Raw genomic sequence first — 27,207 nt, forward strand, 5'->3', positions numbered from 1 at the left:
TTTGGAGACCCCCTCTTCTGTTTCACCTTCCTCCAAGAAGGCGGAAAATAGGTACTATGTCCCGGCAAGGGATTTGAATACTTGTATGCCCACCTTCCAGCAGGGTCCCTGGTCGTGTCTGCCATCAACGAAAGGGCCAGGCAAGCGGCACACAGAAAAATAAAGATGCCAGGACGCTGGACTTGTTTGGCAGCAAAATTTTTTCAATTGCCAGCCTGGAATTTTGGGTGTCTAACGATCAGGCCCTGCTAGGCAGGTACAATGTCAAACTGTGGGACTCCATCAGCAAGTTCAAGGAGGGCCTTCCACAATAGTTTGTCACCTTGGTAGTGGCGAGAGACGATCTCCAGATGGTCTGGGATGCTATGGAGTTGGCAGCCAGGGTAGTTGCCTCTGTGATGGTCATGAGCTGCAGCTCCTGGTTGCAGTCCTCCAGCCTGTCCCAGGAAATGCAGACTACCCTTCAGGACCTCCCATTTGAGGGAGCAGGGATCTTCTCGGAGCTGACAGATGCACAGCTCCACGGCTTTAAAGACTCCTGTGCTACCCTCTGTTCCTCAGGCCTGCAAACCCCTGAGTAGGTTAGAAAGCCGTTCCGTCTCCCGCCTCCTCTGTCTAGGTCCTGAGGCGTCCCCCAGTCCAGCTCCTACAGGAAGGACAGAGACAAAGGGTTTAAGTGGCAGTACCCTTCGTCTTCCCATTCCTCTGCCCAGCCTGGTTCTTCCAGAGGCCAAGGAAGCTGGAAGCAGGCATTTTGAGGATCCTGGAGACTGGTACGCTCCCTTTGACTTAAAGGACGTGTATTTTCGTATTTCCATTTTCCCAGGGCACAGGCGTTCCCTCTGTTTTGTGTTGGGCCTCTGCCGTTTTCAATCACGCACTGCCCTTCGGTCTCTTGTCAGCTCCAAGAGCGTTTTCAAAGTGAATAGCGTCAGTGGCTCCTTACCTGAGGCGCCGAGGTGTGCAAATTTATCTGTATCTCAAAAACTTGTTAATTAATAAAGGGCTGATTCCGGGATCAGATGCAGTGTCCTCTCGACCTAGTTTGGTCCACCAATTGCGACCTGCAGCGGTTAATAAATGAGAAAAAGTCAACCTTAGTTCCAGCACACGACTTAGAGTTCATTGGAGCAGTCCTTGACTCTACGCGGGCCAGGACCTTCCTCCCTGAGACCCTGGCCATGGCAGACCTGATCTTGTGTGTGCAAGCCCACCTTCTTACCGGCGCTTATATGTGCCTGCGGTTGTTGAGCCACATGGCAGCCTGTACTTACATGGTCTGCCATGCGCGGCTCCACCTCAGGCTGCTGCAGGCGTGGCTGGTGTCAGTCTGTGTCCCCAACAGACACAGCACAGACCATGTGGTGAAGGTCCCAGACCACATCCTGTTGTCACTTGCATGGTGGAAAAATTCTGCATTGGCATTGGAGGGAGTTCAGTTCGCGGCCCTCCCTCTGTTGGTTACCCTAGTCTCTGATGCTTCAGACCTGAGATAGGGAGCCTACCTGGGCAATCTCAGCATGCACGGTCATTGGTCCTGTCTTGATCATTCCCTACACATCAATGTCAGGGAGTTCAGAGCAGTCCACTTGGCCTGCCTGCCTTCCTACCTCACCTAAAGAGCAGGGTGGTCCAGGTTCTGATGGACAGTACAGCAGCTATGTTCTATATCAATAAGCAAGATGGAGCCAGGTCGTCTACCCTTTGCCAAGAATCCCTTAGGCTATGGGACTTCTGTGTACAACACAACATCCATCTCATAGCTGCAGACTTCCCTGGGGCCAGGAATGCCTTGGCAGATCACCCATGGCGAGACTAGAAGGTCCTGCTGAGGCGGTCTCTCCTTCCAGAAGCAGTCAGCAGCATCTTCCAGAGGTGGAGTACTCCCCAGGTAGATCTGTTTGCGTCCAGGCACAACAGGAAATGCCAGGTTTTCTGCTCCTTTCAGGAGCTTGACAGGGGCTTCCTGTCGGACGCTTTCCTGTTCCTGTGATTGGGGTGCTCTGATGTACGCCTTCCCCCTAGTTCCGTTGATCCACAGAGTCCTCATGAAAATCAAGCAGGACAGGGTGAAGATAATCCTCATCACACCACCACTGGTTTGGCATGCTACTGGACTTCTTGGTGGCTGCTCTGTTATGGCTACCGCTCCAGTTGGATGTGCTGTCACAAAACCACGACAGTCTTCTGCATCCAAACCTGGCAGCGCTGCACCTTATGGCTTGGCTGCCGCATGGTTAAATGCGGAGGAGCAGAAGTGCTCGGCTGGTGTCCAGCAGGTCCTGTTGGGCAGCAGAAAGCCCTCCACCAGAGCGACCTACCTGGCCAAATGAAAGTAGTTCGCTTGTTGGACCTTAGATAAAGGCATCCGGCACAAGCGGGCCTCTCTGCAGTTGGTCTTGGACTACCTTTTGCATCTCAAGCTCCAAGGCCTGTCCCTTTCAACTATCAAGGTCCACTTGGCCACTCTCTCAGCCTTCCATCCGCCGCTCCAAGGTAGGTCAGTTTTCATCCAGGACATGACTACCAGGTTCGTCAAAGGCATCGAGCACCTCTCCCCGCACATCAGGGACCCCGTCCCTCCATGGGACCTGAATCTTGTGCTGTCGCGGCTCACGAGACCCACCTTCGAGCCTCTGGCTTCCTGCTGTCTCCTTTTCCTTTCCATTTCCTGGAAAGTTGCATTCTTGATTGCAATAACATCTGCCTGCCCAGTCTCTGAGATCAGGGCTCTTACCTCGAACCACCCTATACGGTCTTTTACAAAGACAAGGTCCAGCTGCAGCCGCACCCGGCTTTCCTGCCTAAGGTGGTCTGTTTTCATACGTGCCAGGACATTTAGTTACCTGGTTTTTTCCCAAAGCCGCATAAGTCGGAGGAGGAGCATAGGTTGCATTCCCTAGACATTGGGAGGGCGCTAGCCTTCTACATTGAAAGGACTAAGCCATTCCTCAAGTTGGTGCAATTGTTCATCATAGTGGCAGACAGGATGAAAAGTTGTCCAGTGTCCGCTCAAAGAATTTCTTTTTGGATTACTGCCTGCATTCACTGCTGCTACGATCATACAAGGATGCCATCTCTGGTGATCATGACCTCCCATTCAACCAGAGCTCAAGCCTCTTTGGCAGCTTTCTTAGCCCAAGTGCCTATCCAGGACATCTGTAAGGCGGCCACCTGGTCGTCCATACACATGTTAACATTTCATTACGCGCTTATCTAGCTGACCCGGAACGCTGGTTTCGGTGGAGCTATGTTGCAAGCCACAAGTCCGTGAACTCCAAGCCCACCTTGGAGGATTCTGCTTGTGTGTCCCCTAGAATGGAATTGACATGAGCAAGCACTTGAAGAAAAATGATTTCCTACTTTTCATAACTGTTGTTCTTGGAGATGTGTTGCTCATGTCCATTCCGTTACCTGCCCCTCTGTCAGAGTTGCTGGCAAGAAGGAACTGAGAGGGTGTAGGGTCATCAGCACCTAATATACTGGTGCATGAGCTCGGCACTTAAGGGGGTGGCGCAGCTGACGCTACAGATACCAGTAAGGCAGAAGTCTCTAACTGTGCACGTGGGTGTGCGCACACCAAGAATGGAATGGACATGAGCAACACATCTTGAAGAACAACAGTTATGAATGGTAGGTAACTTCTTTTGTTTTTTGAAATTATTTGAACTAATTGCACTCTACACATTCATTAGAAGTAATGAACAAAAATACAGATGAGGTAGCTTAATCTACAACTGTTTTATCTCCTTAAAATCTGTGTACATGAGCTTTGCCCAAGGGGTAGTTATTTGTCCATAATTCAATTTGAATTGCTTTAAAAAGTAGTAAAGAATGTATTATGGGCTGTAGGACTAAACACTTGATGTACTCTATTGAGAATACTGCTTTATAAGTCATTCGAGTATTAGGCTCTGATCTGGCAAATGCTTAGGTTACTCATATAAGCATTTGCCAGATTGGGTCCTGAAAAGGTCTGAAAACAACCTAAGAGGCTCAACATCACATGCCATGGGATTATAATAATGGTTCTAGTCACACTGCCAGAACACTGCTTTCCAAGGAGCTGCTGCTTGTCCTTATTGACTCCCCAGGGGAGGGTGGCACTTCTCTAGGAACATTTTTTCCTAGCATTCTTTTCTGAGCCTGGCCCTTTAAGGTTGTAGTTGCTTGGTAAAGTCATATTTGAAATGGCCATTTTGCAACTGGCAGCTGCTGGTTGCATCTGTACCTATTGTGTCCTCCCCTAAAAAGAAAAGGAGTACTTGTGGCACCTTAGAGACTAACCAATTTATTTGAGCATAAGCTTTCGTGAGCTACAGCTCAGAAGCCATTTCCAGCCCAACTTGATGATCACTTTAGATAAGCTATTACCAGCAGGACAGTGGGGTGGGAGGAGGTATTGTTTCATGATCTCTGTGTGTATATAATATCTGCTGCAGTTTCCACGGTATGCATCCGATGAAGTGAGCTGTAGCTCACGAAAGCTCATGCTCAAATAAATTGGTTAGTCTCTAAGGTGCCACAAGTACTCCTTTTCTTTTTGCGAATATAGACTAACATGGCTGCTACTCTGAATCCTCCCCTAAAGTTTTCCCTTTCTAATTGCTGAGGAAATGAGACACTTTCACAGAGATATATGTATGTTCAATGTTTTCTTGTGCTCTTATCTGAATTAATATTATTTTTTGTCTGATCTTACATAGAAATATTCAGCTATTTCTAACTCTTGTCTGTAGGTATGCCTGAGAAATAATCCCCTTTATCATGCTGGAGCCGTGGCTTTTTCAATTAGCGCTGGAATTCCTAAAGTGGGTGTCTTAATGGAATCGGTTTGGAATATGAACGATAGCTGTAGGTTCCAGCTTCGATCACCAGAGAGCTTGAAAAACATGGAGAAAGCTAGCAAAACTACTGAGGCAAAGTAAGTGCGCTAAAAAGAATCTGTATATATTTTTGGAGTGAAAATTTACTAGTTTGTCAAAATATTAATTAAACATTAATATCGATATTAATTGAGATACCGATTAATTGAAACTGGCAATCACGAGTTTGCATCAAGCTTTCATGAAGTTTCTAGCAGACTCTGATGAAATTAAACAAAATCCCCATAGATTCTGCAGCGTGCTGCTGTGAGCTCTTTCCTGATGTCACTGATGGAGATTACCTGGCAAATAACTATTCAGTAAAATGGATTATTTTAGGGGTAATGAGTGAGTGACACAAACCACTTTATATAGTAGAACCTCTGCGTTATGAACACCTTGGGAATGAAGGTTGTTTGTAACTCTGAAATGTTCCTAACTCTAAATAAACTTTATGATTCTTTCAAAAGTTTACAACTGAACATGGACTTAATTCAGCATTGAAACTTTACTATGCAGAAGAAAAAGCCTGCTTTCCCTTCAATTTTTTAGTAGTTTACGTTTAACGCAGTACTGTACTGTATTTGCCTGTGTGTGTGTGTGTGTCTGCTGCTGCCTGATGGTGTACTTCTGGTTCCAAATTAGGTGTGTGGTCAGTTTATAACTCTGTTTGTAACTCTCGGGTTTTACTGTACTCTTTAACATTAAATTGATGGGGTTTAGAAACAGAGCGGCATATGAAAAGGAGGACTGTCTTGTGAAGAATCTCAGGATAACTGAATCTGAAGGAGGAATTATCAGTGATGGGGATCAGGGTAGGCAGGCAAGCAAACAGAGGCATGACACTGTCACTTGTTGAAACTACAAAACCATTAAAAAAACTCTTGGTCACTAAAAGAGATTTTTATAGGGCAGTTGTTGGTGATTCCAGTGTTCTCTGGTATTAGTAGGATTGCTTGATGTGAGAGGGGAAAACAGACTATTGGGATAACTGAGTTGTTAATATCAGACAGCCTGACTAAAAGTCTACAGGGTTACTGAGCACCATATTTATGCTTCAGTCTAGTTCAGCCAGTAAATTTTGTTCTGGAATTTGTGAGTGGAAGAGTGTGCCCTATTTACCTGTTGGGTCATTTGACTGTGCTTGTCTCTTCTCTTTACCCTACTCAACTTGAAAATCAATATGTTAATATATTTTTTAACTTCATAGTACTTATTTGAAAATTTCCAAAAATTAAGGGACGTATCATTTTTATAAGGTTTTGAGCTTGCCTTAGTGCATTTACTGTAGAAGTTTGGAGTTGCTAAAATGTTTGCGTGTTTCCTTGGTTCTTAATCAGACCCTTTTCTGGAAAGTTGACATCTAATATGTATTTACCCTAATGTCTACCAACAATCAGAAATCCAGCTTTGTCTAAATAACTTCTTTCAAGTAAAAATTTAAGGCCACTTTTCTCCCTCCCTATGGTACCTACCAAATGGCCAGCTCAGCCATTACTTCCTCCTGGATAGATCAACTGATAACCTGCCAGATGTCACTGGTGCCCTGGCCACTTCTCACAGCATTGGACACTACTTTTTCCTTTGTCCTAATACTGGGTCAGATGTTTCCACTACCATTCCTCTTTCCCATATCCTCCTCCTGCTTTTGACTGTCATTCCCTCCTCAGAGTGATCGCTAGTATAGCTCAGATGTAAAGGGTGAAGGTAATCTCTAGGGAAATTCAGTAAAATAGTGGTTTTCAACCTGTGGCCTGCGGACCCCTGAGGGTTCGCAGACTGTCTAAGATTTCCAAAGGGGTTCACTTCTCCATTTGAAACTTTTTTTTTAGCGGTTTGCAAATGACAAAAGGTTGAAAATCACAGCGGTAAAATAAGCAAGAACATTCAAGGTAAAGTCTCATAGTTTCCAGAGGGCATTAGTCCACTTTCTTTTATTTTGTAGAGAAAAAAATATTTTTGGAATATATTTACTTTCCCAAATTGGAATAATAGCTTTTAATTATTATTGGTGAGGGACTGAAATTGCACCACATCTGTTGCAATTAGAAGTACGTAGATCTTCAGTACTTATTCTATAATTTTGGATAGCAAACAGCAAGTTAACACAATTTGAAAGAAAAATGTCTTGCTGATACCCTGTTTTGAGAGGTGGTAGCTGACTTGACCGTATTGCTTTTGGTTTGTGTTACTGAATTACTGATGTATTATATGTGACCATATTTATTGCTTTAGCTTTTATTTGCTTTTGGCTGAATGTCATTTCCAGTTGGTATTATTGTTTAGCTAGAACAATAAATGATGCTCTTATGTACTGTATATTATAGCAGGAGACTTTAAATTAGGTAAACTATTGATATTTTTTAACAGAACATGGTTGCTAGCTTATAACATCTTGTTATAACTTGACAACACACAATTTGGGGGGGAAGGAAAAAACAATCCAAAAGGGGTGATTCAGTTACTTTATCAACTAAATAGGTTGTTGAATATTTTAGTTGAGAGAGCTTTGAATCGGTGATGCCAAAATATAAAGGAAAACATTTGGAAGTGGTCAGACCTTAGATAAGGAGTATGGAGTTGAGCGAAATCTGGAGTTTTTTTTTTATTATTCCTTCTCAAAATGAGACTCGGATTTACTGGTAAAGTCTGCATTTTCAAATTACCTAAATGTGCAGACATTTTAATTGCCATCAAGATGTCACCACAAGTGTTCGAAACTATGGACATTTAAACAACAGGAGTGTTATGTGAAGACTGAGACTCTTTTGTCTGCTGTGTTGTTTCATAGTGGTAGTAAAACTTTACTTGAACAATTATGTATTTTAGGAAGCTGGAAATTGCTTCAGTCTTGGTACTCATTATATTGTGAAAAGCTGTGTTAAGTACTCTCTCCAAAGTTAGGGTTGCATCCAGCTTCCATTAAAAAGTCCTGTTAGCCCACTGATAACTCTGATTTGAAAAAAATTGATTTGGCCTGAAAATTTTCACGTACTCTTAAGAGCAAACTGTTTCTGTTAGTTCAGGGGTCTCAAACTCAAATGACCACGAGGGCCACATGAGCACTAGTACATTGGCCTAAGGGCTGCATCACTGACCACCCCCTCTGCTGCCCCACCCCCACTCCACCCCTTCCATGAGGTCCCGGCCCTGCCCCGCCTCTTCCCACCCCTTCCCTGTCCCCATTCCCACCCCAGCTCCACCCCCTTCCTGCCTCCAGGGGGTTCAGGAGGGGCGCAGGGTGCGTCAGGGGGCTCAGGGCAGGGGGTTAGGGTGCAGGGTGGGTGTGGGGTGTTGGCGTGTGGCAGGGGGTTGGCGTGCAGAGGGTTCTGCTGCAGGAGGGGTTCTGGGGGTGGGTCCAGCCCGGCGTGCACCGGGGGCAGGGCAGACTCCCTCCCTGCCTGCCTGCCCAGCCCCCGCGCTGCTCAGGGAAGCTGCCGGGACCTCAGTCTGTGTGTTGCCCTGGTGCTCCTCCAGGCACGTCCCCTGAAGCTCCCACTGGCCGCGGTTCCCTGTTCCCGGCCAATGGGAGCTTCGAGGGAGGTACCTGGAGGAGCGGCCAGGGCAACACACAAACCCCTGTCTCTTCCCACTCCCCCACCCCCAGGTCCCGGCCACTTCCCAGAGCGGCACGGGGGCAGGGCAGGCAGGGAGGGAGCCTGCCCTACCTGTGATGTGTGCCGGGCTGGAGCCGCTCGTGGGGGAGGCTGGGGTGCCGAGGGGAGCTGGCGTGCGGCCCGCGGGCCGCATGTTTGAGACCCCTGTGTTAGTTTGACACTTTTCTTACAACTTATTTTGAGTTTTATAGGTCACTTTAATAAATAAACACCTTTCTCGTCTTCCCTCCCTATCCTACCAATTTAGTTCACATTTGGGGATGTTTTAACATTCCAAAATGTGGGATTTCAGCTCTCCATTGAGAACAATTATACAGCCAGACTTTGAGTAAGGAACATAGCATCATCTAGATATAACTTTATCCTAGTAGCTCTATAATGGGATATGTTTAAAAGCATAGAAATTTAGATTTATATTAGGATTTTTACTGTTTCATTCTAAATTAAGAAATCTGTTTAAGTGTTTGCAAAAAGAAAAGTATTTTTATCTCTTACACAAGTTACAATGTAAAATGCTTGGCTAGATTAGCTTTTTGTTCATCAAAACAAGCCCAAGAAACAGTTTGTCCAAACCTTGAAATAGACTTTTCATTCTGGTAATGTTTTTTTCATAAATATAATTAAATTCTTAAATCCTAGGCCTGAAAGCAAACAGGAACCGGTGAAAACTGAAATGGGTCCACCACCATCCCCAGCTTCTACGTGTAGTGATGCATCTTCAATTGCAAGCAGCGCATCAATGCCATACAGTAAGTTTTACTTTAATAGTGTACTGTCTATATAACTAAAAAGAAAAGGAGTACTTGTGGCACCTTAGAGACTAACCAATTTATTTGAGCATAAGCTTTCGTGAGCTACAGCTCACTTCATCGGATGCATAGCTCACAAAAGCTCATGCTCAAATAAATTTGTTCGTCTCTAAGGTGCCACAAGTACGCCTTTTCTTTTTGCGAATACAGACTAACACAGCTGCTACTCTGAAACCTGTCTATATAACTGTAATCTATCACAGTTACATTAAGTCAATCGCAATGTGTTTGTTTTAATTTATCTCTAGCACTGAAGAGTGCACTTTACAAGTAATTTTAAAATCAGTAAATGGGAGATGTCTTATGAATAGTGTAGTTAACAGAAATCTTTGAAAATGTAACTTTCTGACTGGCAAAATGCATTCTGGCTCTTCTACCCTAACTGCAGTTCACTTTAATTTAAAAAAAAAGTCACAGTAGTCTTTAATCCATGGATGCTGAAAGTTCAGATTTGCCAGTGTCCTTCTAATGTAGAATTTATTAGAATAACAGTGGGAGTTTAGTGCTGGGTATCTTAAAGTAAATATAGTAAATTTCAGTCATGGAGCTTGTAGATTTATACAAAAGTCAATAAATATGTGATGCTCATTGGTAGAAACACTGTAGTTGGTTATAACGAAAGTCTCTGTATAACTATTTTTGTATGTTTAGAACTTCCTGGAATTAAATTTTCCATGCTTGGTTTCAATCTAGAATTGAACTGGTTTTGAAAAATTGAGCAAGATCCATTCTTCAGTTTTTGAAGTGTGCAAGGGTAGCAGAAATATACCTTATGCACTTCCAGATTATTTTAAAACATTTCTATGTATTTTGCTCAGGCAGCTTAACTAGAGCAAGCTTCCAATTGGATAGTCTTCCACTGAGGACCTTCTTCCACTCTTATTGCACATACCCAAAGTAACAGTTTTAAAAATTTAGAAGTTCAGTATTGCACATATGCTATAAAACTGTTTTCTACTTGCATCAACAGTTCTCAGAATACCAAATGTACCACATTAAAAACTCAAAAGCACTTGTCTCTACCTTACCACCTTTGTGACTTTTAATCAGTATAGCCATAATGGATTCTTAGTCTGATACTATAATTTCAACAACTTCCTCATTTTGACCCCGTCCCTCCAGTTATGCACATAAAGTGTACTGAAGAGTCACATAATTACCTAGATTAGAGAACTTTAGGTTCTGACCTACAATACTAATTTTGTTATAGCCAATATCTAAATAGAAAGCTTTCAAAATAGAAAACTTTTATAGATTAGTTTTGAATTCAGTAACTGTTTTTTGACTTAAAATAGCTGTCTGTTTAATCTTTCTTCATAGAAAAGTTTAAGCACTAAAATCTTTGTGTTTACATAGTTATGTTCCAGCTATTAAAAGACCCCATGTTTTCAGCCCTGTGCTTATACATTTGTGTGGAATTTTAAATCTGTAAGTGCAGGGCTATAAATGTGTGGAGTTTATGAACCTTTCCTGTTTCTTTATTTAAAAAAATATGAAATCAGATGTTCATGTATTATTGGTTAATATGAACCCTTATAAGTAAGGAAGCAAAGGGCCTCATACTAATGTTAACTCAGCCATGTTACGCTTTTAACAAGAATACAAATGTGCATCTTAACACTTGCTCTTCAGATGTTGATCTTTAAAACAAAATTATAAGACTGCCATGAATACATTGCAACCCAGGTCCAAAATGTGTTCTATGACTTTTACCACAGTAATACTGTTTTATTCATCTGTCAAATATTGCCCTGGGCTAGTTGGCAGAGTTTTGCAAGGATGTCATAATTAATGCAGCATATTTAACATGTCTGAATTAGGGATCTTATGCTAACTTCAGCTTTTTAGGTTCCTTTATCGTAATTACCGTAACATTACAAGAACATTTGGTACTTTAATACTCTGAATCTTTAACATATGGAATAAAAAGACATGGCTAGGAATGAATTAACATAACTAAGGAAGTCATAGCTTTAATAGACTTTTTTTTTTTAGTTTCTTTTTGTTGTTATGGAACAGCTTTACTGTTTGGTAGAGATTTATTGGCAAAACAGTTAAGTGACATTGAGAAATTCTGTCATGCTACCCTGACTTCAGACAGTGTTAGAATCAAACTAAATTTTACTTCTGATTTAAATTTTTGTTTGAGTAATGGTACACTTCTGCAAAGTGTGTGTGTTAGGCATAAAGTAAGACCTCTGCTATATTTAGATGAAATATTTCAAGTTGCAGGTTTTTTGGTACTTATTATTTTGTTGTCGTTTAAGAACGACGACGGTCTACTCCTGCGCCGAAAGAAGAAGAGAAAGTGAATGAAGAGCAGTGGTCTCTTCGGGAAGTCGTGTTTGTAGAAGATGTTAAGAATGTTCCTGTTGGCAAGGTTTGTTTAAAATGAATTCTGACTGCTTTCCTTTTAATTGGTGTGAAACAACCTTTCCCTTCGATTGGCTGACTGTTCAGTTGGTTTTACTTTGGCTGTAAAGTGACCCAGTTCTGGGGACAGATGGGAGTATTGTTTGCTGTGCTTCTTCCTAGCACAACTTTTGTCATATTTTAACGTTTGTTCTTAACACAATCACTGATGCTCACCAACTGCAAACACACTCTGAGTCCAAGACACTGACTGTGAAAGAAGTAATCTTTGATTTTTCCCTGGACTTGATTCAAGCCTAGCATTGGAAGAAAGCACAAAGATTTGGCCTTGCTCAAAAGTTCTTATAAAGGAAGGAATTTAGCCCCCTGGGCTGTCCAGCAAAATCCGGTGGGTCAAATAAACTACATTTTTGAGACAGCATCACCTGAAAATTTGCTTGAACAAATCTGTTGATAAAATGGGACCCCGGAAAACAAACAAGAACAAGATTCAGAGTAGAAATAAACTGGCATGTTTACTGGAAACTGGGGAATAATCTTATTTCACTTTTTACTAAATGGCACCAGCAGGACATTTTACTTTATTCAAGAACAGCAGTTTGTCTGTTCCTATATATCTCAGGACCCCAAGCTCCTGTCTGAACCCACATGTGAAGGTGAACCTGCCTTCAGAGATCTTGCGCAGGATCAAGAGTGCCGAAGAGGGAGGTACTGTCTCTACACTGCACTGCCCTTTGTTTCCAACACTCCTTTGGTTCTGGCTTCGTGAAATTAGTTAGGAGGGATGAGGTCAGTTGGGCATTTTTCTGCTGTATTCTCTAAACTTGCGGAAAAGCCGGCACAATTTGTAGTGAACTGCAGAAACTTGCACTGCTTCCCTTTCTGAAAGGGGAAGATCCCATGATGAATTTCCACTTTCTCATATGGATTATTGCTGCATACAGGAGGATTGAGTTATTTGTGTAAGAACACCCGAAAGCATTTTCAGGTTTCTCTTGGGGAGACTGTGTGTTCTAGTGGATAGGGCACTGAACTGGGAATCAGGATACTTGGATTCTGTTACTATTTCTGCCACTGATGTGGTCTGTGACTTTGCAAAAGCCATTTAATCTCTTTGCCCTTTGTCTGTCTCTTCCGTTTAGATTGTAAGCTCTTCAGGGCAGGGACGGTTTCTCGCTGTGTCTGTGTACAGTACCTGGCACAATAGTGCTAAATCTGGGGTGAGACCTCTACGTGACACTGTAATACACATAAAATAAATGAGGTTGAATTTGTTTTGTGCACACTGTTTTTGTGATGTGCAAATATAGCAGTCTTTCTGCCTGTAAATTTTTACAACTTACATATGTCCACAATTGCTAGTAAGGAGGCCCACCCATCAGGACAACTCAGTCACCTTTGCTGATTTTTTTTAAATATAGAAGGCTAGATGGCACCATAATAATGCAAACAATGTTTTTAAAAGTAAAACTAAAATGTTCAAGCTATGAAAAAGAAAGGGACAGGTCCAGCTGATCTTTACCCAACCCACCAATCCCACTGCTTTCAAGAATGCTTCCCTCCTTCTCCAGTAATCTCTGCAGACTCTCCTTTGTCTGAACAGAAATGAAGCCTACAAAACCTATTCCTCTCTTCCAAGAAATGGTATCAGGCATGAATGAACAGTTTGGAAAAAATAATTCTGTCTCCAATTCTTGTATTACCAACCAAAACAATCACACAGTTGCACTGCTGTTATTCATGTCCATCCTTTTGCCCTCGTTTTTCTAATCATGAGATATCGAGTTGACTTATTTTAGAATGTGAACTCTTGATGGCCAGGAATGTGTTTTACGCACAATTACTCATTTATGGTACTGTTTTAATAGCCATTTATATCTCTTAGATTGTAAATTCTTTAAGGTAGGGAAACTTTACTACCTATATATTTATATAGCACTGTAAAATGTACAATACAATATAAATGTCAGCCAATTTTAAGTTGCAAGCAATAGTATAAAAATAGATAGCAAAATAAAGATTTAGATAAACAGTAGCTTCCAGAACCCAGCATGCAAAAATAGACATGCACTTGTAATCTCCAGTGAAAGAGGGCAGAGAAATGCACGTTGCAACCTTACTGATTCAGATTGCTTAGCGTCTTTGTCCATGAAGTTGCGTAGAACAAGTTGGGGACACTGTTAATATCCACTTGAAAAATACTGTTCATTATGCTTCTGTCTTGCAAGCCTCCACAATAGCCAGGCTTGTTCATCTTGCAACAGTAGTCTTGGTAATTGTTTAACCTTTTTTAATTCTTTAGTGAATGAAAAGAGGATTTGGGTCCTCCTATTTTAGATTTATACATTGCATGTATCCCTAATTTTTAGATGCATACAGACTTCCAAATTGCAAACAGTTATCAGACATGTCAAAAAGACAAGATGACCTGCCCAGTTTTGAAATGGACTCAATCCTATTCTTTCCCAGTTGTCCCTCTGTGTGCCACCACCATCTTTGGAAAAGTAGATGTTTTGTACAACCTCCTACAGTATGAAATCAGGGCTCGGACAGATCAGGGTTTGTGAGACTTCCATAGCTTGAGGAAACTTCAATGAAAATCTTCTCCTAAGGCCTGCTACCTTAGACACCTCAGATATACTGATGTGTATTTGTTCCTTTTGTACTACACAGAAGGAATGGTCTGAGTGCAGTAACTCCTAGTTTATTGTATCCTTAAAAAGAAAAGGAGTACTTGTGGCACCTTAGAGACTAACCAATTTATTTGAGCATGAGCTTTCGTGAGCCACAGCTCACTTCATCAGATGTGTACCGTGGAAACTGCAGCAGACTTTATATACACACAGAGAATATGAAACAAAACTCCTTTTCTTTTTGCGAATACAGACTAACACGGCTGTTCCTCTGAAACCTGTATCCTTAAAAGACACTGGAAGACAGGAGAGCAGCAGAACTTATCAGATGGAAGCTCTTGGATGTAGGTTCAGGCTATTTCCCACACCTGTATTTTTTTTTTTTCCTAGTTTTGATGTTCCACTTTAATCCTAATCCTCATGGGTTTGGAACGGAATCCAAAGCATATTCCTGGAAGCCCTATGAGTCAAGGAGATCCTAATTAGAAGGTTGCCAAGGTGGTGAAAACAGATGGATACAGGAACAGGGAGTGAATATTATTCAGCACCAAAGTCTTGCACCTGCTATTTTAACTATTAGATGCTGCTGCTTGGAATGGTTGAAATCAGAAGTGTAGGGAAATTGGGTTGAAGCTGCTTCTGTCTTGTACTTTGGCAGCTGCAGTTCCATTCTGAAGCTTCCTATTGGCAGTGTCCAGGGCTTCCCCAAACAGCTTCAGTCCATCAAACACATCCTGGATCAGATTGAGAGTTCAAGATAGTGTACATTTCTAAGTTCATAAGCCAAAATTTTTCTTTTGCTCTTGTGTGTAATACCCAAATTGGATTGAATGGGTAAAAAAGCTTGGCCAGAAAATTGGGATGTATCTTTTTAGGCAGTGCTTCAAATTCATTTAGTCTTTGTCTTAGTTTCTGGAATTTTTGCCTTGGGCCTCAACCCCATAGGAAAGATGCCTTAGACGTACACACATCTAACATAGTCTCTGAAAGGGTATGTAGCTCCTTTTCATGGCTGTACTTGTCTTAATCCATTATTCCTTTAGGCATGGCCTTTTGTACATGCTCTGAGTGTAAGGAAGTAGTCTTCTCTTTACATTAAAATAAGTATGGATTATATTGAAATAGGGCAAGCTATTAAACTGGTCCTGTTCAGTCCCATGGTGAATTGGTTTAAAAATGTAAAATTGCACTTTCACTTGGCTAGCTGTGCTGCTTTCTGGAGAGGAAATCCAGTCACCGTGGAGAGATGGAATATTTATGCAGAAAAATGTAATTTCTGAAAGGATCAGCTCTGTAATAGTCATCTTCCATGTTCTTTAATACTGGAGAGTGTCAGTCTAACATAGACTTCTACACTGAGCCCTAAGGAGAAGAACCTCAGCAGAATTGCCTCCATTTGTTGCTGAGGAACAGAACTTACCATTGAAATTTTTTTTTCCTGATCATTCAGAATATTTTTTTCTCCACTTCACTTTTTTAGTATAACTTAATGAAATGCACAAGAAAGCGTGTGTGTGTGTGTTCAATGTTAGTAAATGTATATCTTTGTGTGGTAAGTGGCAAACTTACTAAAATATTTCCTTTTCAACCAAATTTTAAAATACTGAAAAACTACGGTGGAATATAAAGAGAGAATAGTGAAAGTGAGCAGATGCCATGGAAGCTGAATATTGCTTTTGGAAACGTATTTAAACGTCAGCATTTTTATCTGCTTGTCTTTGTTCTAAATAAGTTTTGTCTATTTAATGACAACTCTCAGAGGCTAACTCTTACTGAATGTACGACTGTGTACAACATATGCATATATTCTGTTGCTAAAATTGTAAAGTGAATATTGTATTTTAGTTTTTGATGGAATTTGCACAAATTGTGAGAAGCTGCACTAGCAGTGTGGAATGTCTAGCAAACAATTCTGTTTCTGAAAGAGATTTCTAAGTCAGGTATTTTTATTAAAAAGAATAAAATACCAGGGCTTAGTAGTGAGCTTCTTTCATTGAACTGAGACTAAAATAAACTGGGAATAAAAACGAGTCTGAGCAACTTGACTAATTTTACGAAAATTTTGCTGTTGTATACTGGTCAACTGATCTTTTTCTAAAGGCAAGTATATAATATATCCAAACTCTTGGGTCTGTGTTCTCTGTATAACTGGGATCAGAGCATCCAGTTTTTACTTCGCAGTTGATTGCTTGATTCGTCAGTGGGTGGTCTATCCTGACTAGTCTGACACACACAAAAGCCAATAACTACTGTAGCATTTGTCAATGAAGGAGCTACCATAGTGGTCTTTTTTTCAGGAGCTCGCTTCTAATCCCTTCTCTCCCAAATCTTCTTGAATGAAGGTTTTCCCTGGTTTTCCTAAATCAACTCTGAATGACCATTAGTTTCTTTCTAAATAAAGATTTTCAGTTTTGGTGCTTCTCCTTTAAAAAACCGTTTCCTTTTAGGGTCACTGCATTTTTCTTATTCTGTCTGTATTTCTTTTTTACTGACTATATAAAAAGCAGCTCAGTTGCTTTAAATGGTTACTGAAGTGTGATCAGAAGAAGTCTAGAGCAGATTTGTTTTAGGAAGATGTGTTGATCTGTTAGATGCTGGAGAGAACGCCAACTTTTTCCCCTGTAGCAGGTTATGTAAGTCTTGAAGATGGGAAAGAAGGAAACATGGAAGATGGCCTCTTAGCTCTCCGTGCTCGTGATAGAAGTTAAGACTGTACAGAGCCATCTGTTTTTAGAAGAGGCACAAGTGAAGACTTCCATAGCAACACTTAAACAGTCATTTGTGAGCTCCCATACGTTAAAGCAGTGGTTATGCCAAGGCTTCACTGTGGTCTCAAACACTCAGTCTACAGCACAGATCGCTGGAGAAACTGGCACTGAAGCCTCCCTTCAAGTGTAGATTATTTACTGACACTTTCTATGCCTAGTTTTCCCTGGAATGCCTGGATCAAACTGCTTGAGTCCTCCATGCAACATCATTCTTTTATTACCATTCCTGCTAGCTAAACTCTGGTCTAGAACATGTTCTCTCTTGACAGGGCCAGATTTGTGGCTTTACACCATGTTCTTACAACTTGTCAATCCTGTACGCTCTGTATTAATTGACGCGGAATAGGGCATCAAGCTCGCTCCCATCTCTGGGTGAGTGTGCCTCATGCTTTGGCACCGCTGCCTGTAACACTGCCGGTTACGTTGTCGCCAGCCTTGGTGCCATCTCTCTTGATACAGGGTGTTAAAGCATCTTTTTCCATCAAAGCACTTGGTGGCCTGAAACTGGTTGGGAGAAGGGTTGCGAGTCCATAGGAGTCTCTGTTACCCTGAAGATTTAGAGGGAAGCTCTCCTACTCCTTACAACTCCATCGGAGTAGAGGAGGGTGCAGCAGTTGACTAGTGAACAAAATACTTCTTTTCTTTCCTTGCAGGCAGGGTACCTGCACCAATCTCACTTAATTGAGAGGCTAGCAAAAGCTTCAGAGTTACCATTATTCCTTGTGATGAAGGCCTTAGTAAATCTGAAGGCAGGTCTCATTACCTGGTTTTGACCAAAAGGTGAAAGTATTATTGGACCTTGATTCATCCTAGAAGCCTCAAAAGTTAAAGGAACGTTACACTTTTTCTGCTTATTTTTCTCTTGTACTTTTGAGAGACTGGTGACTGCAGCTGGAATGACCAAGGGACATGATGGCTTTGCAGTTTGGTGATTCATGAATGCAATGCTAAACTGAGGAACTTGTTTGGCAAGCATACCAGTCATGCATATATAATGAGCAACTCTTCAAGGGCAAGTATCACTTAAAATTTCAGAAGAAGTGTCTGAGGCTTTCGACTGCTTTTGTAAGGGGAAAGATGCATGTAGTGTAAATGTTCCTGGGTATGTGTGGCTGCATTCTTAGACTCGAGTTTTAATAGTAAACTATTTTTGAGATTGGATTGGGGCAGATAAGTAAGACCACTCTGTTCACCGGTTACTGTCATGCGGCTCCTTTTCGTAGTCATTCCAAATACTGGATTAGGGATAGGCATGAAGAAATCCGTCTAAACAAATAGGTGCACAGGAACCCAGTAACTGCAGAAGAATAATACCCCTAATAGCTAGGGGCTTCCGAGTTAAGACTTACTGTCTCAGATCAAACTTCTATGCTCTGACAAAAAGGTTCAGGGTACATAAAACTACTTTACAGCTTTATCTCAAAGTTTTTAGTAACACATCAATTATATTTAATATTTTCTGCTTGTAGGTACTAAAAGTGGATGGTGCCTATGTTGCTGTGAAATTTCCAGGCACATCCAGTAATGCAAACTGTCAGAGCAGCTCTGGTTCAGATCCCGATCCTTCTTCCCTTCTCCAAGATTGTAGGCTGCTCAGAATAGATGAACTCCAGGTATGTTGGATGGAGAAATAAAAAAACAGGAATTTGCAATTTCCTCATGCTGTTTGCATATTGAAATCTTGCTCTTGTTTTTTAGGTAGTCAAAACTGGCGGGACTCCAAAAGTTCCAGACTGCTTCCAAAGGACTCCTAAAAAGCTGTGTATTCCTGAAAAAACAGAGATTCTAGCAGTGAATGTAGATTCAAAAGGTAAGTGTTTTCTGTAAACTACCCTGCTGCACTTCTTAGAAGTGTTTTTTCCCCTTTGTAGAAAACATTTCAACTGTCAAATTAAGGTGCATTCTTGTCTGCGTTGATTTAACAAATTATTAGAGATGCAATGGTTTGTATGTGTGTTCTGTTGTATTACAGAACGCCATCAACGAGAGATGTTTAAATTTTTTCTTTCTTGTTCATGTACCCATGAAGGAGTGCATGCTGTCCTGAAGACTGGGAACTGGGTTCGATACTGCATATTTGACCTTGCTACAGGGAAAGCTGAGCAAGAAAATAACTTCCCCACTAGCAGCATTGCTTTCCTGGGTCAGAATGAGAGAAGTGTTGCCATTTTTACAGCTGGACAGGTTTGTTTGGGTTCTCTTGTTAATTTCCCTGTTAGAATTTAGTCATTTAAAGTGCTTTAGTGCTTTAGTTTTCCTAATCTGTAAAATGGAAATGCTGCTTACTTTTCTAAAACTCGTTTAAGGTTTGGAAGAGCTGGGATTTTTAAATGGTTTAAGGGAGCTAGGCATCCAACTCCCTTGACTTTCATTGAAAGTTAGGCACTTAAATACTTTTAAACATGTCTGAAAATCACATATCAGAACTTTGAAATCCTTGGATGGAAGGCGCAAAGTATTTTTATTACAGAGGAAGTAGCCACTGCTTCAGTGAAGACTTCAGTGAACAGCAGATATGGCTTTGTTCAGGAGGAAAGAAGATTTTCATCTGACCCATTTCTGAACATTTGAAAATAGTAAAAACTATTTCATGCTCAGTGTGTTAAGCTTGTTAAGCATCTGTCTAATAGGATGTGAAGTGAATGTGTCTATAAGGAGCTTAATGAACATGTGATCACTGACACATGGCTGTGCAGCACATCCTCTCTTAGGAGCATTCTGAACTACTAAGTCTCCTGGAAGCACTTCCAGAAGACTGAAACTTCTTGAATGTTTCTCAGACCCACGATCTTATTAAATGGAGCCTCCTCTTTGGGTTCCTGTGGCATCAAGGTTGATCAGGTTCCAATGTTGGTGTAAAGACAAATAGGGCTGGCTGTGGACTTGCATGCTTTGTTTGCAATATTTTGCAAATCAGAGTTTCTAAATCCTGTGATGTTAATCTGCTTCTTTTAAGTTTGTCATTCCCCTCCCCCTTTTAAAATAATAGAAATTACGGGTCAAAAGTATGTTAAATCAGTGTAGAATTTGCCTGGCTAAATACACAAGTCAGGTAATCCCAAATTTAAGGTTGAATAACAGACTTAACTCAGTATTGTAATGAATATGTAAGGGGGCCATCTTTAACTGCATATCGCTTATTTCTTGATGCAGATTATTATATAAAGGCTATAGAGAAAATATATCACACAGCAATATTGATATGTTTTCTATGTAGTGTAGGCAGTCCATGACTTGCTTAGGTGACATAAGTGAATAATGGATCTGCAGGCATACATAGGTGTTTAGAAGAAGAAACAGAAAAAATAATATTCAGTGATTTCTGCAAGCTTTTGTATGATCCACATCTTTAGTAAAGATATGTAAGAAAATTTGTCAAAGGCACTGAAAATGTATAGAATTCATTGTTTCCATTCGGGTTTGTAAGTATTTTTCAATAAATTATGGTGTCAAAGATCCAGGTATTGTTAGGATTGATACATATTTCATTTTAATTGAGGTTTCATTTTTAAAGTAAGTTAACACTTGTGCTAGGCCCTTCCCAGTCATTCAAGAAGGGGTGGTTCTTGTCCCAAGGAGCTCAATCTAAGAGGTTATGAATTTCAAATCAACTAGATTTCCTGTAGGCAGCATAACAGAAGTGAGTCTTTAGGAGGGATTTAAATGTAGAAATACATATTACATGATTTTGAAAAATGGTGATCTGGTGTTAATTTATTTTTATGTAGGAATCTCCTATTATTCTTAGAGATGGAAATGGAACTATCTATCCAATGGCAAAAGATTGCATGGGTGGAATAAGGGATCCCGACTGGCTTGATCTTCCACCTATTAGTAGTCTTGGAATGGGTGTTCATTCCTTAACAAATCTTCCTGCTAATTCAACCATCAAAAAGAAAGCTGCTATCATCATCATGGCTGTTGAGGTAATGTTCTGTGTTTTGCTTACTTCATTACTACGTGGTAATCTTAATAACTGCTTTTTAAAAACGGTAAATTAAAGCATCTTGATATTTAACTCTTTAAATTACCATTGCATTTCTACTCTTAGATGTCGTTTTAAATTAAGTAATCTTTTATAAACATGAAAACCAAACACAACTATTTAGTAAACCAAAAGGTCTTTGACACAACTCCAGTATGAGATTTTTAAATTATTCTTTTATAATTGTTAGAATTATTAGGGATTATGCTTCTAAAGTTTAAAATATTGACTAGTGTGTCTTGCATAATATTGTATTATTCTATTATGAATGTATGTGTTTTCTCAAGTGATCAGAAGTTTGCCATCTTACTGTAAAGGCACTACAATTTGCCTGTAATTTGAACTAGTGCAGGAAATGTTAAAGGAGAAATTATAGGAGTGATTTCTTGTGAATCTCCACTGTTGTGACGTATAAAATCTCTGGGGAAGGACCTCTTGCTTGAATCCTCTGTAAAGTGCCATATACGCCTTCAGCACCGTATAAATAATTATACAGTATATTGTACACTAGTTTATGCAAAATGCCAAACATGCTGGAAGAACCTCCACTACTTCCTCTTAAATGGTTGCTGTGGTATATTAGCAGATTCCCTAAAGAATGGATTTATCATGTGTGCTGTACTGCTGCACATCATTCTAGACCAGGGGTCGGCAACCTGTGGTACGCGTGCCAGAGACGGCACGCAAGCCGATTTTTAATGGCACACTGCTGCCTGCCGGGGTCCTGGCCGCCGGCCCCGCTCAGCCCGTTGCCAAACCCAGGCCAGGACCCTGGCAGGCAGCAGCATGCCATTAAAAATCCTGCCTGCCCCAGCCCGCTCTTCTCCGCTCCCCCGCGGGGGCAGGGTGAAGAAGCTTGGTCCTGCCAGCTGCTGCAGGGCAAGCAAGCTCCCCTCTCCCCCGCCTCTTCCCCCAGCCTGCGGGATTCCTGCCCCTCCTCCTCTCCCTCCCTGCCACTGATCAGCTGATGGCCCTTGCGAGAGGGAGCATGCTTGCCGCTCCGGGAGGAAGCGGAGAAGAGGTGGGGATGGGACCTTGGGGAAGGGAGGTGGAATCAGGGCATATCCCCTCCAGCCCCCTGCCATGAGCCGCTCTGGGAAGGGAGCTGGGAGCAACCCCAGGACCCTAGCCCACACCCCCAGCCCCCTGCCCTGACCCCTGCTTCCCCCCACGCACACTCCCAGCCCTCTGCCCTGACCTCCTGCACCCTCCTCACACGCTCCCAGCCCCCTCCACACCCCATGCCCTGACTCTCTTGTACCACCCACATTCCCACCCCCACCCTGAGCACCAAACGGGAGCTTCTGCACTACCCCACCCCCCACACACACATTCCCACCTGCTCCCCTCGCACCAAATGGGAGCTTCCCAGATAAACACTCCACACCCAAACCTCTTGCCCCAACCCAGAGTCCCCTCCCTCATTCTAGCTCCTGGCCAGACCCTACACCCCAACCCCCAGCCTGCTCCTTCACCCTCAGCGCAGTGCAGAGAGAGAGGAGGAGAATGGTCTAGAACCAGGGAGAAGGTAGGTACCCACTCTATGTGGGCAGGGCCGAGATCCCAGACCAGCAGTGGGCCGAGTGGGGCCAGCAGTCGGGACCCTGGCTGGCAGGAGCTGGCGGACGGAACTCCAAACCGGCAGCGGGCTGAGCCGCTCAGCCCACTGCTGGTCTGGGGTCCTGGCCGCAGGCCCCGCTCAGCCTGCTGCCAGTCTGGTGTTCTGGCTGCCTGCACCTTGCCAGCCGGGGTCCTGGCCGCAGGCCCCGCTCAGCCTGCTGCCAGCCTAGGTGAACGGAACCCCAGGCTGGCAGTGGCCTGAGCTGGCCGGCGGCGTAAGATCAGCATTTTAATTTAATTTTAAAGGAAGCTTCTTAAACATTTTGAAAACCTCGTTTACTTTGTATACAACAATAGTTTAGTTATATAATATATAGACTTATAGCGAGAGACCTTCTAAAAACGTTAAAATGCATTACTGGCACGCGAAACGTTAAATTAAAGTAAATAAACGAAGACTCAGCACACCACTTCTGAAAGGTTGCTGACCCCTGTACTAGACCTATATTGAGTCTCGCATTGGGGTACTTGACATCTGTAGGAGGAAAAGTGGTCACCCAGACAATTTCAACCTTTCCATCCCGGTTCTACCAATCATTAAGAGAAAACCCTCTAAAAGCCAGTTTATACAGACCACTTGCTGTATTCCTTGAATCCTACCATTTTGCTCTGTTACATAGTCATGAATCATAGAAATCCTTTATCTTTTGAATTGATGTAACCAGGTATGATGCCAAGAGCCAAGCTTTTGTAGTTTTGACAGATGCTTGGTATTTGAGCATGTCCTTTTTCTTTAATTTCCTTTTATTATTTGGTTATAGTAGAAATGACAGTCAGACTCGATATGAAATGATGTTGAGATAACATTTAAAAAAAAAGTTCTTCTGGTATATTTGTATTCAACATTTCCTGTGTTACTAGTGAACATCTTAGACTTAAGTTTTGCATGTTCATTTTTCAATGCAAAGCCAGAAGTATCTAGAATTGTTTGTCTAAATTTTTTGTTCCATTTTATTAAAGTCTTTCTTCCTTTTTCTGAGCACAGAAACAGACTTTAATGCAGCATATTCTCCGATGTGACTATGAGGCCTGCAGACAATACCTGATGAATCTTGAACAAGCTGTTGTCTTGGATCAGAATCTACAAATGCTGCAGACGTTCCTCAGCCACAGATGTGATGGAAATCGTAATATTCTACATGCTTGCGTATCTGTATGCTTCCCAACCAGTAACAAAGAAACTAAAGAGGAAGAGGGTGAGCAATGTATCATGAGTGTCTTTTTGAAACTACCTTTTTTTAATACAGTTTCAAGAATATTTGGAGGAGAGCCAAAATTTTCAAAACAAGTGCCTAAAATGTGGCACCTAAAATAAATGGCCCAACTTTTCAAAGGTGTGGTGCATATGCAGCTCCCACTTACTTCATTGGGATTTATGGGAGCTCAGCACTACTTTATGTAGGTACCTAACTATGGTTTTAGGACAAACTTAGAGTACCCAGATCTGAAAATTTTAGATTGTCCCTTTATATCACTGTTAGCTTGGGGTCACGCACGCACGTACGCACACAGTTGTTTAAATTTTCTTTCCAGGATTATCAAATAACTAGTCTAATGTTTAGTGGTGTCTTTGGTATTTCTTCCATTGAGAAATCTGTATTGGAAAATATGAACAAAGGGCTTTCTGTTGTTGTAAGGGACTGACATTTTTTATAGCTTTTAAAATACTATTGCATCAAAAAAAAAAAACACATGAAAAGAACATTAAGTTTGCAAAGTCAAATGCTCAAAAGATAGGAAATGCCAGAATTAGGGCTACTTTTGCCATTTTAATTCAGCCCCCTTCTGCATATGCGTTATGATAGTCTTTAATTACATGATCACATACTATTGTTTCCACAGGGCTACTTCATTCAGTGCACAAGATGGACAGTGCTCACCAAATGGGTAGCTATTCAATATTTCTTTTATCCTCATCATTCAATGTGTGGCCCCATTCCTTATTTATTGTACACCATCCAAACCCTGCACTGAATAAAGATTTAACTTCCTCATGGGCTTTACTGTGGTGCTCTCATAGTAGTATCTTGGTTCTTTACAGACATTAATGAACTTATCTTCATAAGGCCACTGTGGTGACTGGGTGGTGGTATCACTATTTCACGCATGAGGAGCTGAAGCAGAGAGACTAAATCCAGAAGTGCCAACTAATTTTGGGAGCCCAGTTTGAGAAGCTGTGGGCCTGATTTTTTTTTCAAAGTATTTAGCCATTTAAAACACTCTCTACATTCAGAGCACAACTCTCATTAATCTCAGTTGTAGAAGTGTGGATCACTCACAAGTCAAACCCCACATGTCTCTGATTGGTTACCCAAGGAGCACATAGTGGTCACCAGTGGAAATTTTGGTTAGTGACTTTGCCACAGAGTTTCTATATGGTACTGGGGGAGGCAGAAACAGAATCCAACTCTCTAGAGTGGCATACAGCTGCCTTAACTGCAAGACCATCCTTTTTCTTCCTGCAATTCCCTGTCTCATTCATTACACACCTTCCAATCTCTGTGACAGAAATGAGGCAGGGGTCCTACAGACAACCGCCTCATTCACTACGCAACACTTATTCCCAGAGCACCGTCCATCATGTGCACTGATTGAGGCAGTGGTCCTGTGGGAAAAAATACTATGTGATCATGTAATTAAAGACTATTAATATGCATATCCACAAGAGGGCTGAAATAAGGTTGCATTGGCTAGCAACCTTAATATTCTCTCTTCCTAATTTCGAATACTTGACTGTGCAACCGTAACATTCTTTTGACAGTTTTTTTTATAATTTATATATTATATAATGTAATTTACCAGGTTTCTTTAAAACTTAAAATCCAAAAAGATAAAAATTCCATCATGTGGAGTAATATTGACTACTCCCCTCCTCGTAAGTAGGGTTGGGCTCTTTAGTTCCCATGCACAGACCTCCCTACTTGAGCTAACAGTAGCAGTAGTGGTAGAAGGTTATCTTCTGTTGACCTGCCACTAGACAGGGATGGCAGAAAGGAATGTTGACTCAGGAATAATGGGTTTAATTCCAGGTTCTGAAGAGGGTGTGCTTGAGCTTCTCAATGAAACAGTTATAAAATTTTTAACATGGACTAAACTGTTCATCTTTCTGAGAAACAGCTGAACCAATTTGGCTTAAACTTTTTGAAAAAGACATAAGCCTAAAACAGTAAGCATGAAGTTTCAGTCCAAATGATTTGAGTTTGGCAAAGTTATAAGCAACTGAAATAGGGTCTTATAATAGAAAATGTCAGGCAATGTTAAATATATATGCTAATACCGGTACCACTTATTATGCTATGTATGCTTTTATTATATAGACAGTACCAATACTGTAACCTTGGAACTTTGACCATATTAAAGTAGAAACCTTACGCAATTCTAGTTAAATGCTGGTACGGAAATGCTTGTGAAATTTTTTAACTTAGAATATAAATCCAGTGTGGTGGTTTTTTACAGTTTCACATTATCTGCCTGAATAAAATAAACTCAGAAAATGACCTTGTAAACTGCATTAACTACTTAACTTGAAATGTTTTGTTTTTAGCTTGTATGTTGCTGAACAGTATTTCTTATGACTTTTATTGGTGCCTATTTTCTGAGATTCTGAACTAGAATATTTCATAGGGAAGTAAGTAAAGGACTATAGAAGAATATAGTCGATATAATTTTTCATTATCCAGACAGAAGCACTAAAAGTAAATGACTTAGGGCTTGTCTCCATTGGCACTTTACAGAGCTGCAACTTTCTTGCTCGGGTGTGAAAGAACACCCCTCTCCCCTCCCTCCCCCCCAAGCACTGGCTGTAAAGTGCCAGTGTGGACAGTGCACCAGGGCTGGAAGCAGGTATTGTGGAGGTGTTTTTTTCTTGTAGCGCAGGTAGAACTCTCTCCCAGCGCTGGTGCTGCAACTAAACAGCCACGTAATGAAGACATGCCCTTAGTAATTTCTGGATTTTTAGTTAGCACAGTGCTGTAGTGTTTAGGTGGCTTTCTGTTTCACAGGAATGTTGTAACCCAGACAAAACGGTTCTCTTTGAGAGAAACTGTTTATACTAAATTGTACAATTCTTTTTTCAGTGTAGCAGCTGTGTTAGTGTCTGTATCCACAAAAAGAAAAGGAGTACCTGTAGCACCTTAGACTAACATATTTATTTGAGCATAAGCTTTCGTGAGCTACTGCTCACTTCATCAGATGCAAATTTTACAACTTTTTTGTAAAACTTTTTTTCTAATACACAAACCAATGAAAATGTCTTGCTGATCCTATTTGCTGTATCATAGATTTTTGTCATGATTGCCTGCACGATATAGTTTTGTCGTCAGTATCTGGATGAACTTTATTGGGTTGACACCTCAGAGAAATTTCAGAGGGGAGCTCTGTGCAATTGTTTCTTTTGCAGTGACTTTTCAAATGCTGGTTCCCTTTGGCACTCAGGACCTTTGTGTGTTTGTACAGCCATTAGAAGAGATTTAAGACTCTTTGGGTTGTTGTATATAGAGATACTAATAGTTCTACACCTTGTTCATTGAATTCAGAG

The 27,207-nt window shown here is 41.4% G+C and overlaps 1 protein-coding gene across 1 annotated transcript in view; it reads left to right on the forward strand.

Annotated features, from left to right (window-relative positions):
• UBR5 (ubiquitin protein ligase E3 component n-recognin 5) overlaps positions 1–27,207 on the forward strand; it is a 140,810-nt gene that overhangs the window by 66,354 nt on the left and 47,249 nt on the right. Inside the window, exons 14-21 of the mRNA XM_048841402.2 lie at positions 4,740–4,924; positions 9,122–9,231; positions 11,559–11,671; positions 18,535–18,678; positions 18,764–18,875; positions 19,095–19,249; positions 20,794–20,991; positions 23,656–23,866. Coding sequence (XP_048697359.1) covers positions 4,740–4,924; positions 9,122–9,231; positions 11,559–11,671; positions 18,535–18,678; positions 18,764–18,875; positions 19,095–19,249; positions 20,794–20,991; positions 23,656–23,866 — 1,228 coding nt within the window. The remainder of the gene's footprint in view (positions 1–4,739; positions 4,925–9,121; positions 9,232–11,558; positions 11,672–18,534; positions 18,679–18,763; positions 18,876–19,094; positions 19,250–20,793; positions 20,992–23,655; positions 23,867–27,207) is intronic.

The sequence above is a fragment of the Caretta caretta genome, chromosome 2 (assembly GCF_965140235.1).
Source record: "Caretta caretta isolate rCarCar2 chromosome 2, rCarCar1.hap1, whole genome shotgun sequence".
Lineage (NCBI taxonomy): Eukaryota > Metazoa > Chordata > Testudines > Cheloniidae > Caretta > Caretta caretta.